The 18,707-nt window shown below is 42.5% G+C and overlaps 1 protein-coding gene across 1 annotated transcript in view; it reads right to left on the reverse strand.

Annotated features, from left to right (window-relative positions):
• PCP4 (Purkinje cell protein 4) overlaps positions 1-18,707 on the reverse strand; it is a 70,631-nt gene that overhangs the window by 42,986 nt on the left and 8,938 nt on the right. The window contains exon 2 of the mRNA XM_074983420.1: positions 964-1,015. Within this exon, the coding sequence (XP_074839521.1) occupies positions 964-1,015 (52 nt within the window). The remainder of the gene's footprint in view (positions 1-963; positions 1,016-18,707) is intronic.

An 18,707-nucleotide genomic window follows, 5' to 3' on the forward strand; every position in this document is an offset into this window, starting at 1 on the left:
TTTGTTGGGGACTGGCAAAGCCCCCCCCATCAGCACAGAGAGACACATTGAATGCCTAGTGGAGAAAAGAGACACTGGGGAGAGCATATCTGAATAGCCCTTGCATGCTCACTACTGTATCTCTGGGTTGGAACTCAGAGGAAAGAGTGGGCCTAGGTTCACCTGCCAGTCACTGAGGACGGCAGCATGAAGCCCAACGATATAAGGGGATAAGGACTTTTGAAAGCATTGAGGTGCCAGAGTGTAAGAGCTATGGAGACAAGCAAAGACCCAATGTAAAAATATTGGATTTTTGTTTCTTGGGCTCTGTTAACCTGGAAGATGTGGGACTATCAATGACTTGCCTGGAGAACACAATCACAAGAAAGGCAGGCCACCACAGGGCTGGACTGGCTGTTGGCAGGGCCTGACAGATGTGGCAAGCCAGTTATGTCACACTATTCCACAAGGGTGCATGCCAGCTGTGAGTCAGCGCTTGCACAGTGGCATTCAAATGGCACAAACCCATCCTTTCCTGCCTTCTTCTCAGTGTTCAGCTCCATGGAGGGACATGAGAACTTCCAGTTGCATGCACCACAAAACAATGGTGCAAAGAAACTATCGCCGACATGAGCATCCCTGGTACAGTTGGCTTCTCTTCACTCGCATAATACTGAATTACTCTAATCTTCTTTTCCATTATACCAAATATTTTGGTATCTGGTTCCATTTCCACTTGTACCAGTTTATGCTTGTGAAACCCACTGGATACAGTAGAATTACTCGTTAGACAACAGTATAAGTTCAAAATCAGGTTTTTGGTGGTCACACCAAACTGCTAAAAGCATAAATACGAAAACAGCAAGTTTTCACACTGATGTGAAGGGAAAGGCTGATGAATGTCAATGCTGTAAAGGAAATATTTTGATACAACAAAACAATTTGGCTTCATAGTCTCCAAAATGAAATAGAATCTAGTCTTACCATTTTCTCCAGATTTCTTGTCTTTTCCATTTGTCGCTCCAGAACCTTGTCTCTGAAAGAGAAATAAAAAGGTGGTTATTATATGAATTTCCTGGGTTCGCATTCTTCCATTTGAATCACTAATGGTGACTGATTCTTTTCACTGCCATACATTTGTGAAGTCAATAGTGCAAAGTGGATTTGAAATGCTATAAAGTCAGAATGAATATCTTCGACACCAACTGTGCAGTGAGGTAAATCACCACGCAAGGTCCAAGGAAGTGGAGAATTAGGCGGTAGGCTCCCCTGTACTGCTTGGTTCAACTCACTATGGAGACAGAATATTTCCTCTCAGGTTTAGTAGAGAATATGACAGGAGAGTCTAATGACCATGTGTGAAAGTCACATAAAAATTCATTCAATAGATTTGCCTTCCATGCCATACTCATACTTTGATCTGAAGAAAGTATATTGTCTTCCGGTTAATGTCTGTGTATTCAGGAGAAAAGGGAAAAATCAATTTTAAGGTAACAGGGGCTTTAAAACTATTGTAAACAAACAGTATGCCATCAACTCTCACCTCCTCGGCAACTTATTCAGCCTTAATTTAGTCCAGTCAATGGTCCTTTTTCTTTCTTTTTTTTCTGACAAAAATTGCACCATGCAGGCATTATTAACTTTTGGAGTCTTTGTGTTATTCCACAATCTTTAATGATGCCAGAGCAGAGTGCAACACAAGGGATAGCTTTTTAAGAATATGATCAAACTATGGAAGAACACACAGTTGGAAGCAGTTGTAGATATAGCCATAAATTAGTAGAACATAGCCCTAGGAGAGTAATAATATAAATTCTCCCTGTACACAGCAGAATCAATAAAATCAACAAAATAAACAAATCACAAATTATGCTGGCAATCACAGCACTGTCTTTTTCTATTGAACTGCATACCATATTTTTAGAAAGAAAAGCAAAGTTTTCTCTTCAACATGTCACTTGTGGCCGGTTTTACTATTTATGCCTTCTGGAATTTCCTCAGGATTTTCTAAGACAAACACCAGTTACCAAAGGATAAGGCATTCAAGCTAAAATGAGCACAAGTACAAAGACATAATGATTATACAGTAAACAGGATAAACAGTTTTGTTGCTAGCCTGAGTAGGAGGAAATATTGTTTATGAATGCTTGGGGCCATATTACATTTTAACTCAGTGGTTCTGCAGAATATCAAAGGCACATCATTAAATGTGTCTCCAAAATCAAAGTCATTACTCATTTGTCTGATGAGGAGGCAAAGGGGCTACAGAATATGCCAAATATTTTAAGAAAGGAATGGGATTACCTTTCTGTTGCTGATAAATTTCTACAGAATTCTCAGTGCAATACACAAAATATCTAGTTCGGGGGGTCAGCAACCAAAATAGCAAGAAGAGCCATGTTTTCCAATTTGGTAAAAATAAAATCAATAATTCAAGAGCCACAATGTATGTCAATACAACAAGGTCCTTAATAAATGTATTTTAAGAACAGCACACACACACACACACACACACACACACACACACTGATTTGTAATGCGATACAAGCTTATTGCAGGATGCTCACAAATTTTTTACATATTCTACTTCCTCACACTTTGGCTGTGTCTACACTAGCCCAAAACTTTGAAATGGCCATGCAAATGGCCATTCTGAAGTTTACTAATGAAGCACTGAAATACATATTCAGCACCTCATTAGCATGCCAGCAGCCATGGCACTTAGAAATTGATGGGGCTCGCCGCCGCGTGGCTGATCCAGACGGGGCTCCTTTTCTAAAGGACCCCAGCTACTTTGAAATCCCCTTATTCCTATCTGCTGTTAGGAATAAGGAGATTTCGAAGTTGACGGGGTCCTTTTGAAAAGGAACCCCATTTGGACAAGCCGCGCGGTGGTGAGCTGCATCAATTTCAAAGTACCGCAGCCGCCGGCATGCTAATAAGGCGCTGAATATGTATTTCAGTGCTTCATTAGTTAACTTCGAAATGGCCATTTGCATGGCTATTTCCAAGTTTTGGGCTAGTGTAGATGTAGCCTTTATGTGTGTGTTTGTACCATTGTCCTCCTGGCTTTCACTCCTGAACCTTCCTGCAGGACATTGGGAGAGTTATCCAGTGTTTCAAGATCACATATCATTTGCTATTTAGAGATGAGTTGTTCACTGTTGGGCTTTTGGATGTTCACCGATTATCAAAAATAACCATGAGGTTTTTTTTGTTTTTTGTTTTTGTTTTATTTGCAATTATAGCATTGGGAGCCACAAGGAAGTCCTTAAAGAGCCATATGCGGCTCCAGAGCCTCAGGTTGCAGACCTCTGATCTAGTTAACATGGCATTTAAAACAGTGCTAGTATAATTCCCTACATGTGGAAAATATGGTCAGTAGAGAATTTTCAGGCAGGATTGATTATAATTTTAACGTAAGTGGGGTTTTTTGACATTTAAATTAACATTACAACATGAACCTTTCCCATTTATTCTTCAGCCCCCAAAAGCTTCAAGGCTTCAGTTTTGCCTCTGATCTTAAATTCCTTTCCTATCTTGTATTTTATTGACCTTTGCTATTATAATGTACCAATCAGCTGTGTTGCTAAGTGTTACTAAACACCTGAGAAGGGCATTTTATATCACTGAGACATTTTTTGTACAGGTTGAACCTCTTTAATCCAGAACTCTCTCATCCAGCAACACCCGTAATCTGGCATGATTTTAGGTAGCCGGACTATCACTTACCGAGGGTGCAGCCAAATTTCCTGCAGTCCCATAAAGTTTGTTTACAGCCACCAGTCCTGGCTCTCAGTGTCCTGTGCTGTTATTTAGCTGTAATTTACCCCTAAATGTCTTCTAAGAGCCCAGTAAGCAACGGAAGTGTTGGTAATGCTGATAGACAACATTGTCTCCTCTGGGCTGGCAAATTCTCTCATCCAGCACCAGTCAGGTCCCAAGGGAGCCAGATTAGGAAGGTTCTACCTGTATTTTGTAAAATTATTTCCCCATATTTCAGTTGAATATACATTTAGCAACTTAAACATACCTGTTTCTGATCCTTTCTGCACTTATAAAAGAAAAGAAATGAGGGGAAATACATTTACTGGACAACTGAATGGGAGGAATACAGTGGGTGTGATGTATCTTGGCTGCAGTAAGACTTTTGGCACAGTCCTACATCATATTCTCAGAAGAAAACTAAGGAAACATGTTCTAGATGAAGTTACTGCACAGGAAGTGCACAACAGGTTGAAAGGGTGTATTCAAAGAGCAGTTATCAGTGCCTCACTGACAAAATGGGAGACTTGCAAGGATTCATAATGCTCGGTCCTGGGTCCCATAATATTCAATATATTCACTAATAACCTGAATACTGGGATGGAAAGTATGCTTATAAAATCTGCTGACAACTCCAAGCTGGGAGAAGTTGAAAGCACTTTGGAGGACACTATTAGAATGCAAAACAGCCTTGACAAATTGGAGAAGTGGTCTTAAATCCACAAGATGAAATTAAATAACAACAAGTGCAAAGTATTTCACTTAAGAAGGAAAATTCAAATGCACAAATACAAAACAGAGCATAACTGTCTAGATAGTAATACTTCTTAAATGGATATGGGGGCTACAATGGATCACAAATTAATGAGAATCAATATTTTGATGTAGTTGCAAAAACAGCTAATATCATATTGTGGTGCATGGCCCAGAACATCATATATAAAACAGGATAAGTAACTGTCCCACTATATTTAGCACTGGTGAAGCCTCAGCTGCAACGGAGCATCCAGTTTGGGGTGTCACACTTTAAGAAAGATAAAAACAAAAAAGCAGTCCAGTAGCACTTTAAAGACTAACAAAACAATTTATTAGGGATGCGCTTTCATGGGACAGACCCACTTCTTCAGATCATAGCCATACCAGAACAGACTCAATACTTAAGGCCATTATTTAACTCTGTTCTGGTATGGCTATGATCTGAAGTGGGTCTGTCTCAGAAAAACTCATCACCTAATAAATTATTTTGTTAGTCTTTAAAGTGCTACTGGACTACTTTTTTGTTTTGATAGTATGTAGACTATCACGGCTATCTCTCTATTACTATTTAAGAAAGATGTGGACATAGTGGTGAGAGTCCAGAGGACAGAAATAAAACTAATAGGTTTAGAAAAGCCTCACATATCAGGAAATGTTGCATAACTTGCTATGTTTAGTCTAGGGAAAAGAAGGGACCTGCTGACAGTTTTCAAATATGTTAAGGGCTGTTATAAAGAAGACTGATCAATTGTACTCCAAGGCAGCTGGATATAGAACAAGAAGTAATGGGCTTAGTCTGTAGCAAAGGAGCTTTAGGTTAGCTATAAGGAGAACTTTCTAATTATAAGGGCAGTTAAGCTGTAGAAAAGGCTTCCAAGGGAGGTCGTGCACTGTTTGAGATTTTTAAGGACAGGATGGACAGAAGCATGTCATCTAACTTAAGCATTTGGGTACTTAACAGCCAAATTGGGGACACTAGCTGAGATATCTCTCAAGGTCACTTCCACTTCTAGGCCATGTCTACACTAGCCCCAAACTTCGAAATGGCCACGCAAATGGCCATTTCGAAGTTTACTAATGAAGCACTGAAATGCATATTCAGCGCTTCATTAGGAAGCGGGCGGCCACAGCGCTTCAAAATTGACACGGCTCGCCGCCGCACAGCTCGTCCCAACAGGGCTCCTTTTTGAAAGGACCCTGCCTACTTCGAAGTCCCCTTATTCCCATGAGCAGATGGGAATAAGGGGACTTCGAAGTAGGCAGGGTCCTTTCGAAAAGGAGCCCCATTGGGATAAGCCGCGCGGCGGCGAGCCGCGTCAATTTCGAAGTACCACGGCCTCCCGCATGCTAATGAGGTGCTGAATATGCATTTCAGTGCTTCATTAGTAAACTTCGAAATGGCCATTTGCATGGCCATTTCAAAGTTTGGAGCTAGTGTAGACGTAGCCCTCCTAGTGTTCTATGATTCTACAACACACAGGTCTAAAAATTGGGATGCCACACATGAGCTTGTTGGGGTTCTTGCTTTGTTGAACTGATTATTGGATTCGTAGATAGGTACACTGTTACGCAATTAGTCCAAGGAAGAGACATGTGCAGCTGCACAGAAAGAACTCCCAGGGGGAAAGAAGGGATAGAAAGAAAGGCAGAAGAACAGAAAAGGTGTTCCATGGATGAAGAACTGCCAGGTGGATGTGTAACACAAGGATTCATAGTACGCAACTGGCCATTCATAAATCATTAGTATCAATATCTTCCAAAAATTGAGGCTTTCATGATTTTTTTTGTCCAAAATTCTAGCTTTGAGGAGAAACTCCACACATGCACACACGCACGCACGCACGCATGCGAACACACATAAATTGGTTGAAAATGTTCATGTTTTTGACCAGCTATAGAACTGGTCAAAAGTTGTTAAAATTAAAAATAAAATTGTTAAACTTTTACCATTTTTTATTGTTTTTACCCGTTTTCATATTCATATGTATGATGAGAGCTACAAACCCTGCCCTGGACAGCCAGGTTTAAGGACATTCTCTGTGCTTAGGCAATTCTGCTCCATGATATCTGCAAGGAATGTACCGGCCGGCAGAAGAACTTGGAAGTGGAGGAGAGCAGATTACTTGTTGGTAGACAGAAGAAAGTACAGCCTGTCAGCCCCCAGCTTTGAAGAAAGGGTTGGATGAAGGCAGGAGTTTCAAAAGACTTCTTCCCTCAGGGAAGGTAGAGCCAGATTCTGAAACCCTTTGGCTACTTCTGTGCTACAGAGATCTTTCGAAAGAAGTTCTTCCGGAAGATCTCTTCCAAAAGTATTTCTTTCGAAAGAGTGCATCCACACACCAAAAAGCGTATCAAAAGAGTCATCTGCTCTTTTGAAAGAGAGTGTCCACACAGCCCCTGCTTTTTCGAAAGAACAGGCCAGGGATTGAATATGAAGACTGTTCTTTCCAAAGAGGGGCCCTGTGGAGCTTCTACACACGTTTCCTTTCAAAAGAAGCTTTTGAGAGGGGGCACGCTTCCTGAAATGGGAAAGTGAGCGTGATTTCGAAAGGAGCACCACATTCTTTCAATTTCCTTTTGAAAGAATGCTTTTTGTGCGTAGACACTCCATAGGCTCTTTCAAAAGAGCTCACTTCTTTTGAAAAATATTTCGAAAGAACTTGCTAGTGTAGGCACAGCCTCTAAGAGGGCAGCACACTGGGTCAGACCAAAGGCCCATCTAGCCCAGTATCCTGTCTTCTGACAGTGGCCAACGCCAGGTGCCCGAGAGGAAATGAACAGAAAAGGCAATCACCAAGTGATCCATTCACTGCCATCTATTCCCATCTCCTTTCAGTGGCTAGTGACACTATCATTACTCATCCTGGCTAATAGCCATTGATGGACCTCTCCTCCAGAAACTTAACTAGTTCTTTTTTTAACTGTGTTATAGTCTTGGCCTTCCAGCAGCCTCTGGCAAGGAGTTCCACAGGTTGTGCATTGTGTTAAAATGCTCCCTTGTCTTTGTTTTAAGCCTGCTGCCTATTAATTTTATTTGGTGAAATCTAGTTCTTGTGTTATGAGAAGGAATAAATGACACTTCCCTTTTTACCCATCATAACTTTATAGACATCTATCCTATTCCTTCTTAGTCATCTCTTAAATTTGCCCCTTGGCCATCCAGGACTAAGTATTTCTTTTCAGCACTTCAGAAAAAAATATAATTTTGGAGGGAATTTTTTACATTTGGAGTAACAAATGAAATAATTTCCTTGCAAGATGATTTTTAAACATTGGTAACTCTTTTAAAGCTGCTCAGCTTAGTAGATATTGAGCGGGTGAAGTCAAGAGTACATAATAAATGCAATTAGCACAATTGCTATTGTATGTCACAGTATAAATTTAATGTAGTGCTTTTTAAAAAAATCTTGTAATAAAAATGCCGTGCTTTGCTATCATGCTGTCTTTAGTTTGCATAAAGTATGGTAAAGTAAAAAAGAGAAGTCTGAAAGAAAAAACCTGGATTGGATCCCCAGGACCTTCAGCATGTGACCTCATTCTCTGTTGCATATATAATCTATACACGCACACACACACACACACACACACACCTGCACTCCCTGACATTGAGAAATTTTCAAATTCTCTAATTTTCCTGAAACCAGTTGAGAGTTTCCTATTGGCTAAAATTGCATTTGGCTTTAAATTGCATTCAAAATAGGCAGCTGACTCTGGGGAATAAGTTGTGTATTATTGGTAGATCAAAATCTTTTCAAGTGCCTTTTTCAAATGACTCTGTTGAAGACAATGGGAGTTCTGCTATTGATTTTAGTGAAATCAGGATTTAACCCATAGCCTGTAAGTCCAGAGAACACCATTATCTTGCTGGAGTAGTAGTCATTGTACTCAGACTGCCAGCAGACAGGAAAAACAGAAAGATCTAAGGAGATATAGATCCAAGCAATGATGAATTAAAGCAGACACAGACACAGCCTGCAGAATTTAGGGTACTAAGTAGTATACTTGCATGTGAGAGCTGGAAGATGAGTTTGTTTTTTTCCTTAATGAAGGGTTTTTGTTTTCTGTTTGGCGACCATACCCTACATTCAGAAGTTGAGCTGTAATTGTAGCAGTCAGTACTTCCAAAAGTAGTTAGAAAGTTTGTTAATTTTTGTCATCTACTTACCCAATCTTGGTTTTCTCAAGAATTTCTAGAAAGTCATAATGATATCCACTATCTTCCCAAAAATATCTTTTAAGAAAGGGGACACTGATACTGGTGTCCCAGATACTGACAGAAGTCCTTCTGCTTAAGGAATCTAGTGGTTATCACCTGACTTTTAAAAGATGAAGCTAGAATTTATTTTAATGCACCAGTTTATTGACCATGTACTAAAAAAGACAAGGCAGAACTGGGAGACAGAGAGGAAGTACTAGCTGATAGCACATGTGTACTTTCTTTCTCTCCTCCTCTGAGAACTCCTCACTAAGAAAACATGGGTGTTGCTTCCCCATAATGTGGCCATCTAAAATATACAAATCAACTTCCTCCATGCCAAAGCAGCTCCTCTGGAGGAGTGGCATTACTCAACCATCTGCAGAACAGGCATTAGGCTACTATTTTAGGATTAGCTGGAGGTGGGAGATCCTTTAGAGACTTTCGACTGAAGTTAAGAAACTTTTCTTTTTCTCGTTGCTCTACTTTTACCTCCTCTTCATGTTTCTCTGCTTGTTTCCATGCTAAGGAAGTGCACAGAATGCTAATGAGACAAAATTGTCATTCCCCATCAGTCTTTTAGGGGTAATTTCATCAAATGTAGAACATCTAGCCAACACTGGATATAAATACAAAGTGAGTCAAGCTATTCAATTATTTATGTCTTACATACAAATGTAAAAAAACGACGGATGCAACGGTGCCTGAGCACCTTACAGTAAATACAAGCGACAGTAAAAAAATGCTTAAATATACAGCTGCTCATCTGGACAAACAGATGAGCCTGAGCTGTATTTAGCACAACTTGGGGTAGATGGGCCTACGTCATTGTACACCCCCTTTGGAGCTCCTAGATTCTGGAATGTCTCCAATCTCTGGCATAAAATGAAGTGGCTCTAAAGCTGCTCTAATGTATACCCGTCTGATCACTGCTCTAAGATCCCCTTTTTCCTGGCTATGGGGCACATATGTCTGCAGGAGAGCTACATTAACTAAAAAAATTGCACTGCCAGTGATAATGGCTTTATTCACTTTCATAACCACCAGATAGGTACAGGATGAGATTTCAATGACAGATGTAGTATTCATTTCTCAATAGTCAACAGAACTGAAGGGGATACATAGAGCAGGCCTGCCTTCTATTGGTTGACCATCCATCCTGTTTTAGCCAGGACTGTCCCTTTTTTAAGCTCCCAGGAGTGTGTCCCAACTTAAAAAAAAAGGCTAATTGTCCTACATATTGCAAAGCAGGGACCTGAATTTAAAGAGATAGCTCTTTAAACTGCAGGGACTGTCTGTTTAAAGAGCTAGCTGGAGAGACTGGAGGAGGTGGGTGGACTCTTTAAACACATTATTTAAATACACTGTTACCAGCAGCCCCCCAGAGCAATGTGGGGGAGGGGGGTTGAGGAGAGGCAACAGGGTCAGTCTGTGTGGCTGCTGTGCATCTTTGTTCACGCTGCCTGAGGAGGACAGAGGAGGCTGCGTCTCAGGTGTTCCATCCACCCACCCACCCACAGACGTTGCTGGTAGCTAATAGGAAAAGGCTAGGGAGGGCAGGGCCCTATGGTGTAGAAAGGGGGGCAGCCACTCCGGAGGGAAGCAGGAACAGCTGCTGGGGTGTTGCACTTATCGCAGTAGCCCACAGGCAGCAGCAAACAAGCAAGTCTCTGGAGCAAAGGGAAGCTTGACTCAGGCCAGGGGTTATATGGGGGATTATGGGTTTGGAGGAGTCCCATGAAGGATGGGAGACGGGGTTCAGGAGGGAGCAGAGACAGGAAGAAGAGGCCAAGGAAGGTGAACCAGGGAGGAGGGCTGGTCTCGCTGGAGGCCAGGATTATTAGATTTTGTGGGGCCTCCTAGGGTCTGGGGTGAGCACAAAAATTCTGGGTTCAGAATATGGGAGCAGGGCTACAGATCTGGCCAGAAGTCTGGGGTGTCAGATGGGGGAGGGTGCTTTGGCTGTGAGTGCATGCTCAGGGGTAGATCCTAGGATGAAGGTTTTGGAGTGTAGCAGGAGAGGGATCCAGGCTGGGGTCCAGTGGTTTAGAGAAAGGGAGGGGGCTCAGTCTGGCCCGCTGACAGATAGGGGACAATGGAAACACATGCCCAGGATCCCAGGTAATTTAAAAAGGCCTGGGAGCCCCAGATCCTTTTAAATTGGTCAAGCAGTGGAAACCCCACCCTCTTTGGGATGGCTAATTCCCTGCTCCTTTCTTTCAACCTGTGTCTTTCCTCAAAGGCCACAGCCACGGCCCCCAACCCTCCAAGAGGAGGTAGAAAAAAGAGAAGTAATGGGAGATAAAGGTTGGGGGTAGAGGGGTTGGGTGCCCCACTTTGCATATGTGTTAAGGATTTAGAAGAGAAAGAATTTTTTTCAACATAATTCCTTTGGAGTTTTGTAGATCTCTGAAAACTGATCAAGAACTTTACAATATCTTGTGTTACTTTACTTTATGAATTAACAACCGGAGGAACTTCATCATACAGCCTGTTTATTTGTTTGACTTTTCAGCTAGAGTTGGCTTTCCAGATAAGTGATTTCCATCAAAGTTTTAGCATTTGTTTGGGAAGGGCTATCTGAGCCCTGAGGCTGCAACAGTTCTTTCAATCTACCCTAGGGAATAAGGGAGCTAGTTAGGCCAGGACTTCACAGGGGAGGGGAAGAGATGGCCCACAGGCTTTGACTAGGAAACAAAAAGGCACCATAATTTGTCTGTTGTAAATTCACTGACTCCAGTGAAATTTAAATGGTGGTAGGGGATAAAATTGGCCTATTAGGTTTCATTCTCTTTTCATACTACTGTAAAAATAACAAATGGTTTATATTGTTCCAGAACCCAGCCCCAGGGCTCCTCCCTGCTCCCAGCCTCCTGTCCCCTAACCCGGACTCCTGCCCTCCCCACCCCGCCCTGATTTCCTGCAGCTCACTCACATGCCCCCGCCCTCCCACACACTCCTCCAACCCCCTCCTCTGGCTCCTGCACCTCTCTCTCTCACACTAATAGCCATCACAGGACCAGCCCACACTCTGGAGGGCAGCAAGATGAAGACAAGGCAGGCACTTCTATAGAGCAATAACCACTTAGTTGTAGGTATCTATTTTATATTTTTACTTCTTTTTGTCACAATAATGTAGCATATCATTTAAATGGGGGATCAGTCAACTTGTCTGTATTGCACAGTTCTAATGGATTGCCACTGAACTCATTTAACTCCAAACAATTTTACCTGGTGTCCCATATTTCCCATAGAAAAATATGGTCACTGTAGCCTTCTAAGTATACACTGAACCTGATTAGTCCACTGGTTCTGCACTGTATGCAGTCATTCCTGTATAAAATGAGTGCAAAAAGTAGGTCTATAACACCACCAAATCAGAGGGTAGCTTTTTACACCTTTTTGGCCCTAGTGCACATATCTATACAGTGTTCATGGGTGTGGGGAATCAGGCCATTTAAACCTCATTGGAAAAATATGCCACCCAACACCCATAAATGGAATATGTTAGTCTACAAGTAAGCAAAACGAGAAGTCAATATGAGCACTTTATTTAATCATTGTTCTTGATTAACTGGCAAAGATGGCTTTTAAAAACTGCCAACTTAGATAACATTGCCACGGAAAATACATCCTCCTTCATTTATTTTTACAATGGTGTAATTAGAAACAGCTATTTTTGGAAATCTCAGATGGGATGAACAGTCAAACTGGAACTCCATGCCAGAGGATGTTGTGAAGGCCAAAACTACAACAGGATTTTTAAAAGACCTAGATAAATTCATGCAGGATAGATCCCATCAATGGCCATTATCCAGGATGGGCAGGGAGAGTGTACCTAGTCTCTATTCGCTGGAAGCTGTGAATGGGTGGCAGGGAATCAATCACTTGATGATTGCCTGTTCTGCTTATTCCCTCTGAAGCACTTGGCATTGGCTGGTGTCAGAAGTCATGATACTTGGCCAGAAGAACCTTTGGTCTGACCCAGTATGGCCATTCTTGATGGTCATGTCTCTTAATAGTTTACAGCTGCAAAGATTTGCAAACAAATTTCACAACTTGTCTAAAGTATAAAACAGCCAGACTCAGGGTAAAGAAAATATAATAGTTTTGTTTTAAGAGTTGTAAAGGGGAAAAGAGAAAATGCTTTTTTCCTCGCCCTCTTTTGCCATTGCTATCCTAGTACTGATAAGCCAGCACAACGAGAAACCACTGATTTTGTATTCAAATTCATTGTAATTTTCTCAACAGAGAATATTTATACCAACAGCAAATGTAATCCACATAATTAGCACAAACTGTAGCCTGTCCAATATTTGGTTTATTAGCATATTTTAAATTAAAACATTATTAAGCAAATATTTCTCCAAAGACATTATAATCCCATTTTTTTCTGAGGGGATGGGAATTAATGAAATCTTTGCAGTTAATTATGAAAACAACTGTAACAATGGGCTGTGTTTCCCTAAACCCTCATGGTGCAGAACTTAAGAGGATATCCTTCATTATTCTGGGGGAGGCTGAGGGTTGGATCCCGCAAGACTTATTTATGTGAGCAACCTGTACTCAGGCAAGCAACTGTGAAGGCAGGTAAGTCAATTGCAGACAAGCTGATTCGCACAACACAATTGCCATAGCTAGAATTGTGTATCTACAGTTTACTTACCTGCATAGTGTAGATCAAGCCTGAGATATCAGGATTGTGCACACAAATGACCTTTGTTTGAAGGAGAGGGATGCCCTGGGGCTGTTTGTATTTCATGAATAATCTCCAGAGAGTTGATGAGGGTATTAGATGTGCTCTGTACTATCATCATATGCAAACACATTGCTACTGATTTCTTTACTCTTTTTCCTCTCATGGAAAGCCCTCTATAGGGTCCAAGGGAGCAGGCTGTTGAAGCTCAATCAAACACAAAGAAAGAATGAGATCTGCCTAATGAGGGCCTTTCCATTGCTGGATCTCAAGGGTGTCATCTATCCCTCAGTTTTTATTCAGTCATCACTCCAGCATGTGTCCACTGGCTTCTCTGGAACCATTTTTTTTTTTTTGAAGGGCACTGAGTAATCTGGCCCAAGGAGCTAAGGAAAAAGCCAAGTATGCTGTTTCACACTACCGTAGACCCATGATTTATGTGAGGGTTTTGTTCCTGTGCACCCTTGCATAACTCAAATTTCACGTAAGTCAGGGCAGCTTTTTCCCCAGCGGAACACATGTTCTGTCACCAGGGAAGCAGCTGGAGCACCTGGAGCTCCTTTTGAAAAGTAAGTCCTGGGGTTGTGGTGGGCAGTTGGGGAGGGTGAAGCCTGGCCATGGGTTGGGGGCAGGGGCATTAAGCCTGGGGTGGGTTAGGGCTGCAGGGGGGCGGGAGGATGGAGTTGAGCTGGAGCCACACGGGGGGCGAGGGGGCAGTTGAACCTGGAAGGGGTTGAGCCAGAGCCACACATGAGGGTGGTGAGCCAGAGCTGTGCTCAGTGGTGAGCCAGGCCATGGGGGTGTTGAACTGGAGCCGGTGGTTTGAACCAGGGCAGGGGGTTGATCTGAAGCAGCATGTGGGGGTTTGAACCAGGGCCAGGGGGGCATTGAACCAAGGATGGGGGACAGGTTGAGCCAGAGCCATGAGCAGGTGGTGAGCTGGTGGAGGGTTTGAACCAGGGGGGGTTGAGCCAGAGCCAGGCCAGCCAGAACCAGGTAGGGGTGAGTGGTGAGCCGGAGCCATGCACAGGTGGTGTGCACAGCTGGGGGGGGTGTTGAACTGAGGCCATGTGGAGCTGAGGGGTTGAGCCAGGGCCGGCGGGGGGAGTGGGATTTTGAGTTGCTCTTAACTCATATTAACGCACAACTCAAAATTGCACATTTTCAGGGTTTACTGCACTTCTGCCTGCCAAGAAATGCCAAAGGTGTGATATGAAACTAGCCAACTTTTCTTCCATTTCGTAGTTCTCTAAAGATCAAAATTCTGTGCCACACAGTGGCACTACTAATTTCTCACCACTGCTGCTCCACAGTGATTATACTAAGGCCGGATACCTGCTTCTAAGAACAGGAAGCAAAGCTGAGGGGAAACCTGCAATTTCAACCCTGTAAGAAATTCTGTATTTCAAGGCTTGTTTTTGTCTTCAAACAGCGCAAGCTAAAAACATTGACACTTTATGCAGAACAGCAGGGTCCAAAAAAAGGTGATTTTAAATGGAAAAGCATTTTACTTTGGCTCATTTGGTTGAAACTAAACACTGTGATACGCCTGAATCAAAATGGTTCATTTCAGTTTGCTGTACAGGACCTAAACATTTCATTCTGAGTCAATCCCACATTAAATTGCATCTCCCTGAAGGTGCTACGCTGATTCAGGCTCTCTCTAGACTGCAGGCTCCTGGCAACAAAACTCCTGTCGACAGAAGTTGTGTCAACAGAATGCACGTACAGACTGCAGATCTTTCTGAAGAGATCTGCCACTCAGGAGCATTCTGTCGACACCCCTGTACACCTTGTTCCATGAGGCAGAAGGAATGTACTGACAGAGGAGGTTTTCCATGTGGATGGGCAAAATGTCAGAAGAGCCTCTCTCAACAGAGCTGTCAGTAAAAGATACGCCAATGCATTGCACAATTTGCCTATCTTTTGCCGACAGTTCTTTGCAGTTTAGACACAGCCTCAGTGTGTTGTTGATTGGCTGTTTGATGGCCCATTCTTCCCTTTGGGCTGGATTCTCCATCCAGACTATATTGCCAGTGTCAGGTCACAGAATCACAGAATCACAGGGCTGGAAGGGACCTCAGGAGGTCACCTAGTCCAGCCCCCTGCTTCAAGCAGGATCAACCCCTACTAAGTCATTCCAGCCAGGACCTTGTCCAGCCAGGACTTAAAAACCTCAAGGGATGGAGAATCCACCACCTCTCTAGGCAACGCATTCCAATGCTTCACCACTCACCTGGTGAAGTAGCTTTTCTAATATCCAACCTACACCTTTCCCTCTCCAACTTCTGACCATTACTCCTTGTTCTGCCATCTGACACCACTGAGAACAGTTTCTCACCCTCCTTTTTAGAGCTCCCCTTCAGGAAGTTGAAGGCTGCTATTAAATCACCTCTAAGTCTTCTCTTCTGTAAACTAAACAAGCCCAAATCCTTCAGCCTATCCTCATAGGTCTTGTGCTCCAGACCCTTAATCATTTTTGTTGCCCTTCCCTGAACCTGCTCCAGCAAATCCACATCCTTTTTATACTGGGGGGCCCAAAACTGGACACAATATTCCCGATGTGGCCTCACCAGTGCCGAATAAAGAGGAATAAGTACTTCTCTAGATCTGCTCGAAATGCTCCTCCTAATGCACCCTAGTATGCCATTAGCCTTCTTGGCTACAAGGGCACACTGTTTACTCATATCCAGCCTTTCATCCACCATAACCCCTAGGTCCCTTTCCATTGTACTGCTGCTGAGCCAGTCGGTCCCCAGCCTGTAACAATGTTTGGGATTCTTCCGCCCCATGTGCAGGACTCTACAAAACCAAAACATTGTGATTCATGTCAAACCAACTGCTCTGGTTTTCCCAAGGGAAAATATAAAAAGTCCTCTGGAAATTTTTGATTTTGCAGACGTTACAGTTTTGATGGAAAGATCATTCACAGAGAATGTTCCTGAACAGAAAAATACCACAGCTACGTGAGATGCCTATAGACAAGATTGTTCGTCTTTTGACAGTATTGACTGTAATGGTCAGAGGGGAGTGGGTCAGGGACCTGGGGTTGTTGGATGATATTTGAAGTCAGATGATATTCACGGGTCTGATATTACCCAACTATTAGGACTCCCAATTTGGACTAGCATCTTAATCCAGGAACAGGTATCAGACTTTATGCTCATGCCAAGTCCAAACAAATACTCATGAGTTTTTCTAACAAATGTTTGTTTCAGATTTCATTTTCCAAACCCCCATGAAATCCAGAATAATTTAATTTGATATGAAACAAACCCAGCTGTAATTTCGTTTAAGGCTGTCTACAAGGGACAGCACAGTTATTAATGGCAGAAGTTTGCACCAGCAATTGTGCCCCAGCTGAACATATTGATCCTAACATTATTAAGATAGACATCTCCATCACATGCCTTGAGTGAATATGGTGGGGAGAGTTTGAGTTGTACACCCAAAACAAATGTATCTTCCCTTCTCCCTGCACTCTGTATGTATCCCAGTGGAGACAGAAATAAAATAAAAAGGTATTTCTGTATATTTCAATAACTTTTGCTATACATATTGCCTTAGCAACTAGCAAATGACCAGAATCTGAACAGATGATATTTGAAGAAAGTTTCAGATTCTTATGCAAGGCAGCTTCCTGTTTTCACAGAAGGTCAAAAACCACAAAACAAGTTATTCAATACACACTAGGGCACCAATGGGAAGAGGCAAAATTGGCTAATTTCACCTTTGCCCCTCTTGAAGTCCAAGCAACCAGTCCAGTCGCAAGAAGCAACTTAGAGCAGCCTTGAGGCTTGTCTAGAGTATGCCAGCTTCAGTGTTTTGGGGGTAGATGGTGGATGCAATGCATCCAGACCCCTTGTCTTTAGCCATGATCTCTATGTCTATGGTTACAGTGACCCGAACTGCTGGCAGCAGTATGCAAATGGGTGGTCTCAAAAATGCAAATTGCTGCTTATTTGCATATTCACTCACCAGGAGACACTGCTGCCAGCACAGAAAAAAAGCTGTGTAAACCTGGCTATGGCAGTGAAACCCCACCCCTTTTGTCAGCAGCCTCTTATGCCTGATGTTTTTCCAGGCATAAGAGGCTGCCAACAAAGGGTGGATGCTCACTGGCAGAGCCACATTTACACAGCTTTATTTGTGCCAGTGGCAGTGTCTGCTGGTGAGCAACTATGCAAATGAGCATCCATTTGCATTTTCGAGACCACCCATTTGCGTATTGCTGCCGGTGGTTCGGGTCACTGTAACCATAGCCTATGGTGGCAGCTGCATGGAGGGATGATGCAGAGCTGTTATTGCTGTCAACATCCCAGTGAAGATTTCCCTGTCCAGGGAGACTCATCAATGGGCCAATTAAGGTGACTTTAAATTTGCTTTGAGGCACTGGAGTGGCTGAAATCAGATAGATGTGGACAGTGAATGAATCTGCCCCTTATTATTCAAAGATGTATAGAAATAGAGCGGGTAAGACTTGGCGCGCTTGGAGTTATTTACAAATCAAAACAAAGCCCTGTTGTCCAGGTTGGCTCTGTAAACCTAATCTGAAGCCAAGGTATTGGAAGTGACTCTATTGCATTGGAAAGAAAATAGACAGGGTGATATGTAAGGTCACAGTTACTGCCAGGCAGTAACGTCAAGGATTTTCACTCATTCAGCTCTTTCTCATTCATAGACACAAAGCTGAAAAAAGGCCAAGAACCTAGAACAAGGCAGTCAACCTAACATTCTCTATGTGCCACTGGGTCCCAAAACTCACTCGACCTCATTCTGGTTACTTACCACTGTGTGAAGCAGATTTGAAATGCTATCAGATTATCATGATATCATCTTACACCAATGCTGCCATGAAAGGTAGCCAAAACAGTCCCTATTGTGTTTCTTCTTGAAATTAAATGAATGTATTTAAGAAGTTAATTGTTGCCTTCAATCTGGGAGGGGGGGAAGGTCCTTTCAGAATTTCACAAGATAAACACAATAGCCAATTATGTCAAAAGTTCACTATTTCTCACTGCTGAAATTTTGTAGACAACTGTGGGAGGTGGGAGGAAGCTGACATGGGAAAAACTACAAAGGGTACTGCCAGAATTCATACTATTTTCAACTTAAAATACTTTTAAATCTTTCAGAGCAGATCCTCAGCTGATGCAAGCTGACATTCTGCCATTGCCCTGCATGCATCAATAGCAGTTTACATCAGGTGAGAATCTGGACAAAAAGCCCACATCCAAATTTCAAAACATGCTTGAAATTTTACATGAAACAAACAAAAAAAACATTGTTCAATACACAAGCTCAATGAAATGTTGA

The sequence above is a fragment of the Carettochelys insculpta genome, chromosome 1 (genome assembly GCF_033958435.1).
Source record: "Carettochelys insculpta isolate YL-2023 chromosome 1, ASM3395843v1, whole genome shotgun sequence".
Taxonomy (NCBI): Eukaryota; Metazoa; Chordata; order Testudines; family Carettochelyidae; genus Carettochelys; species Carettochelys insculpta.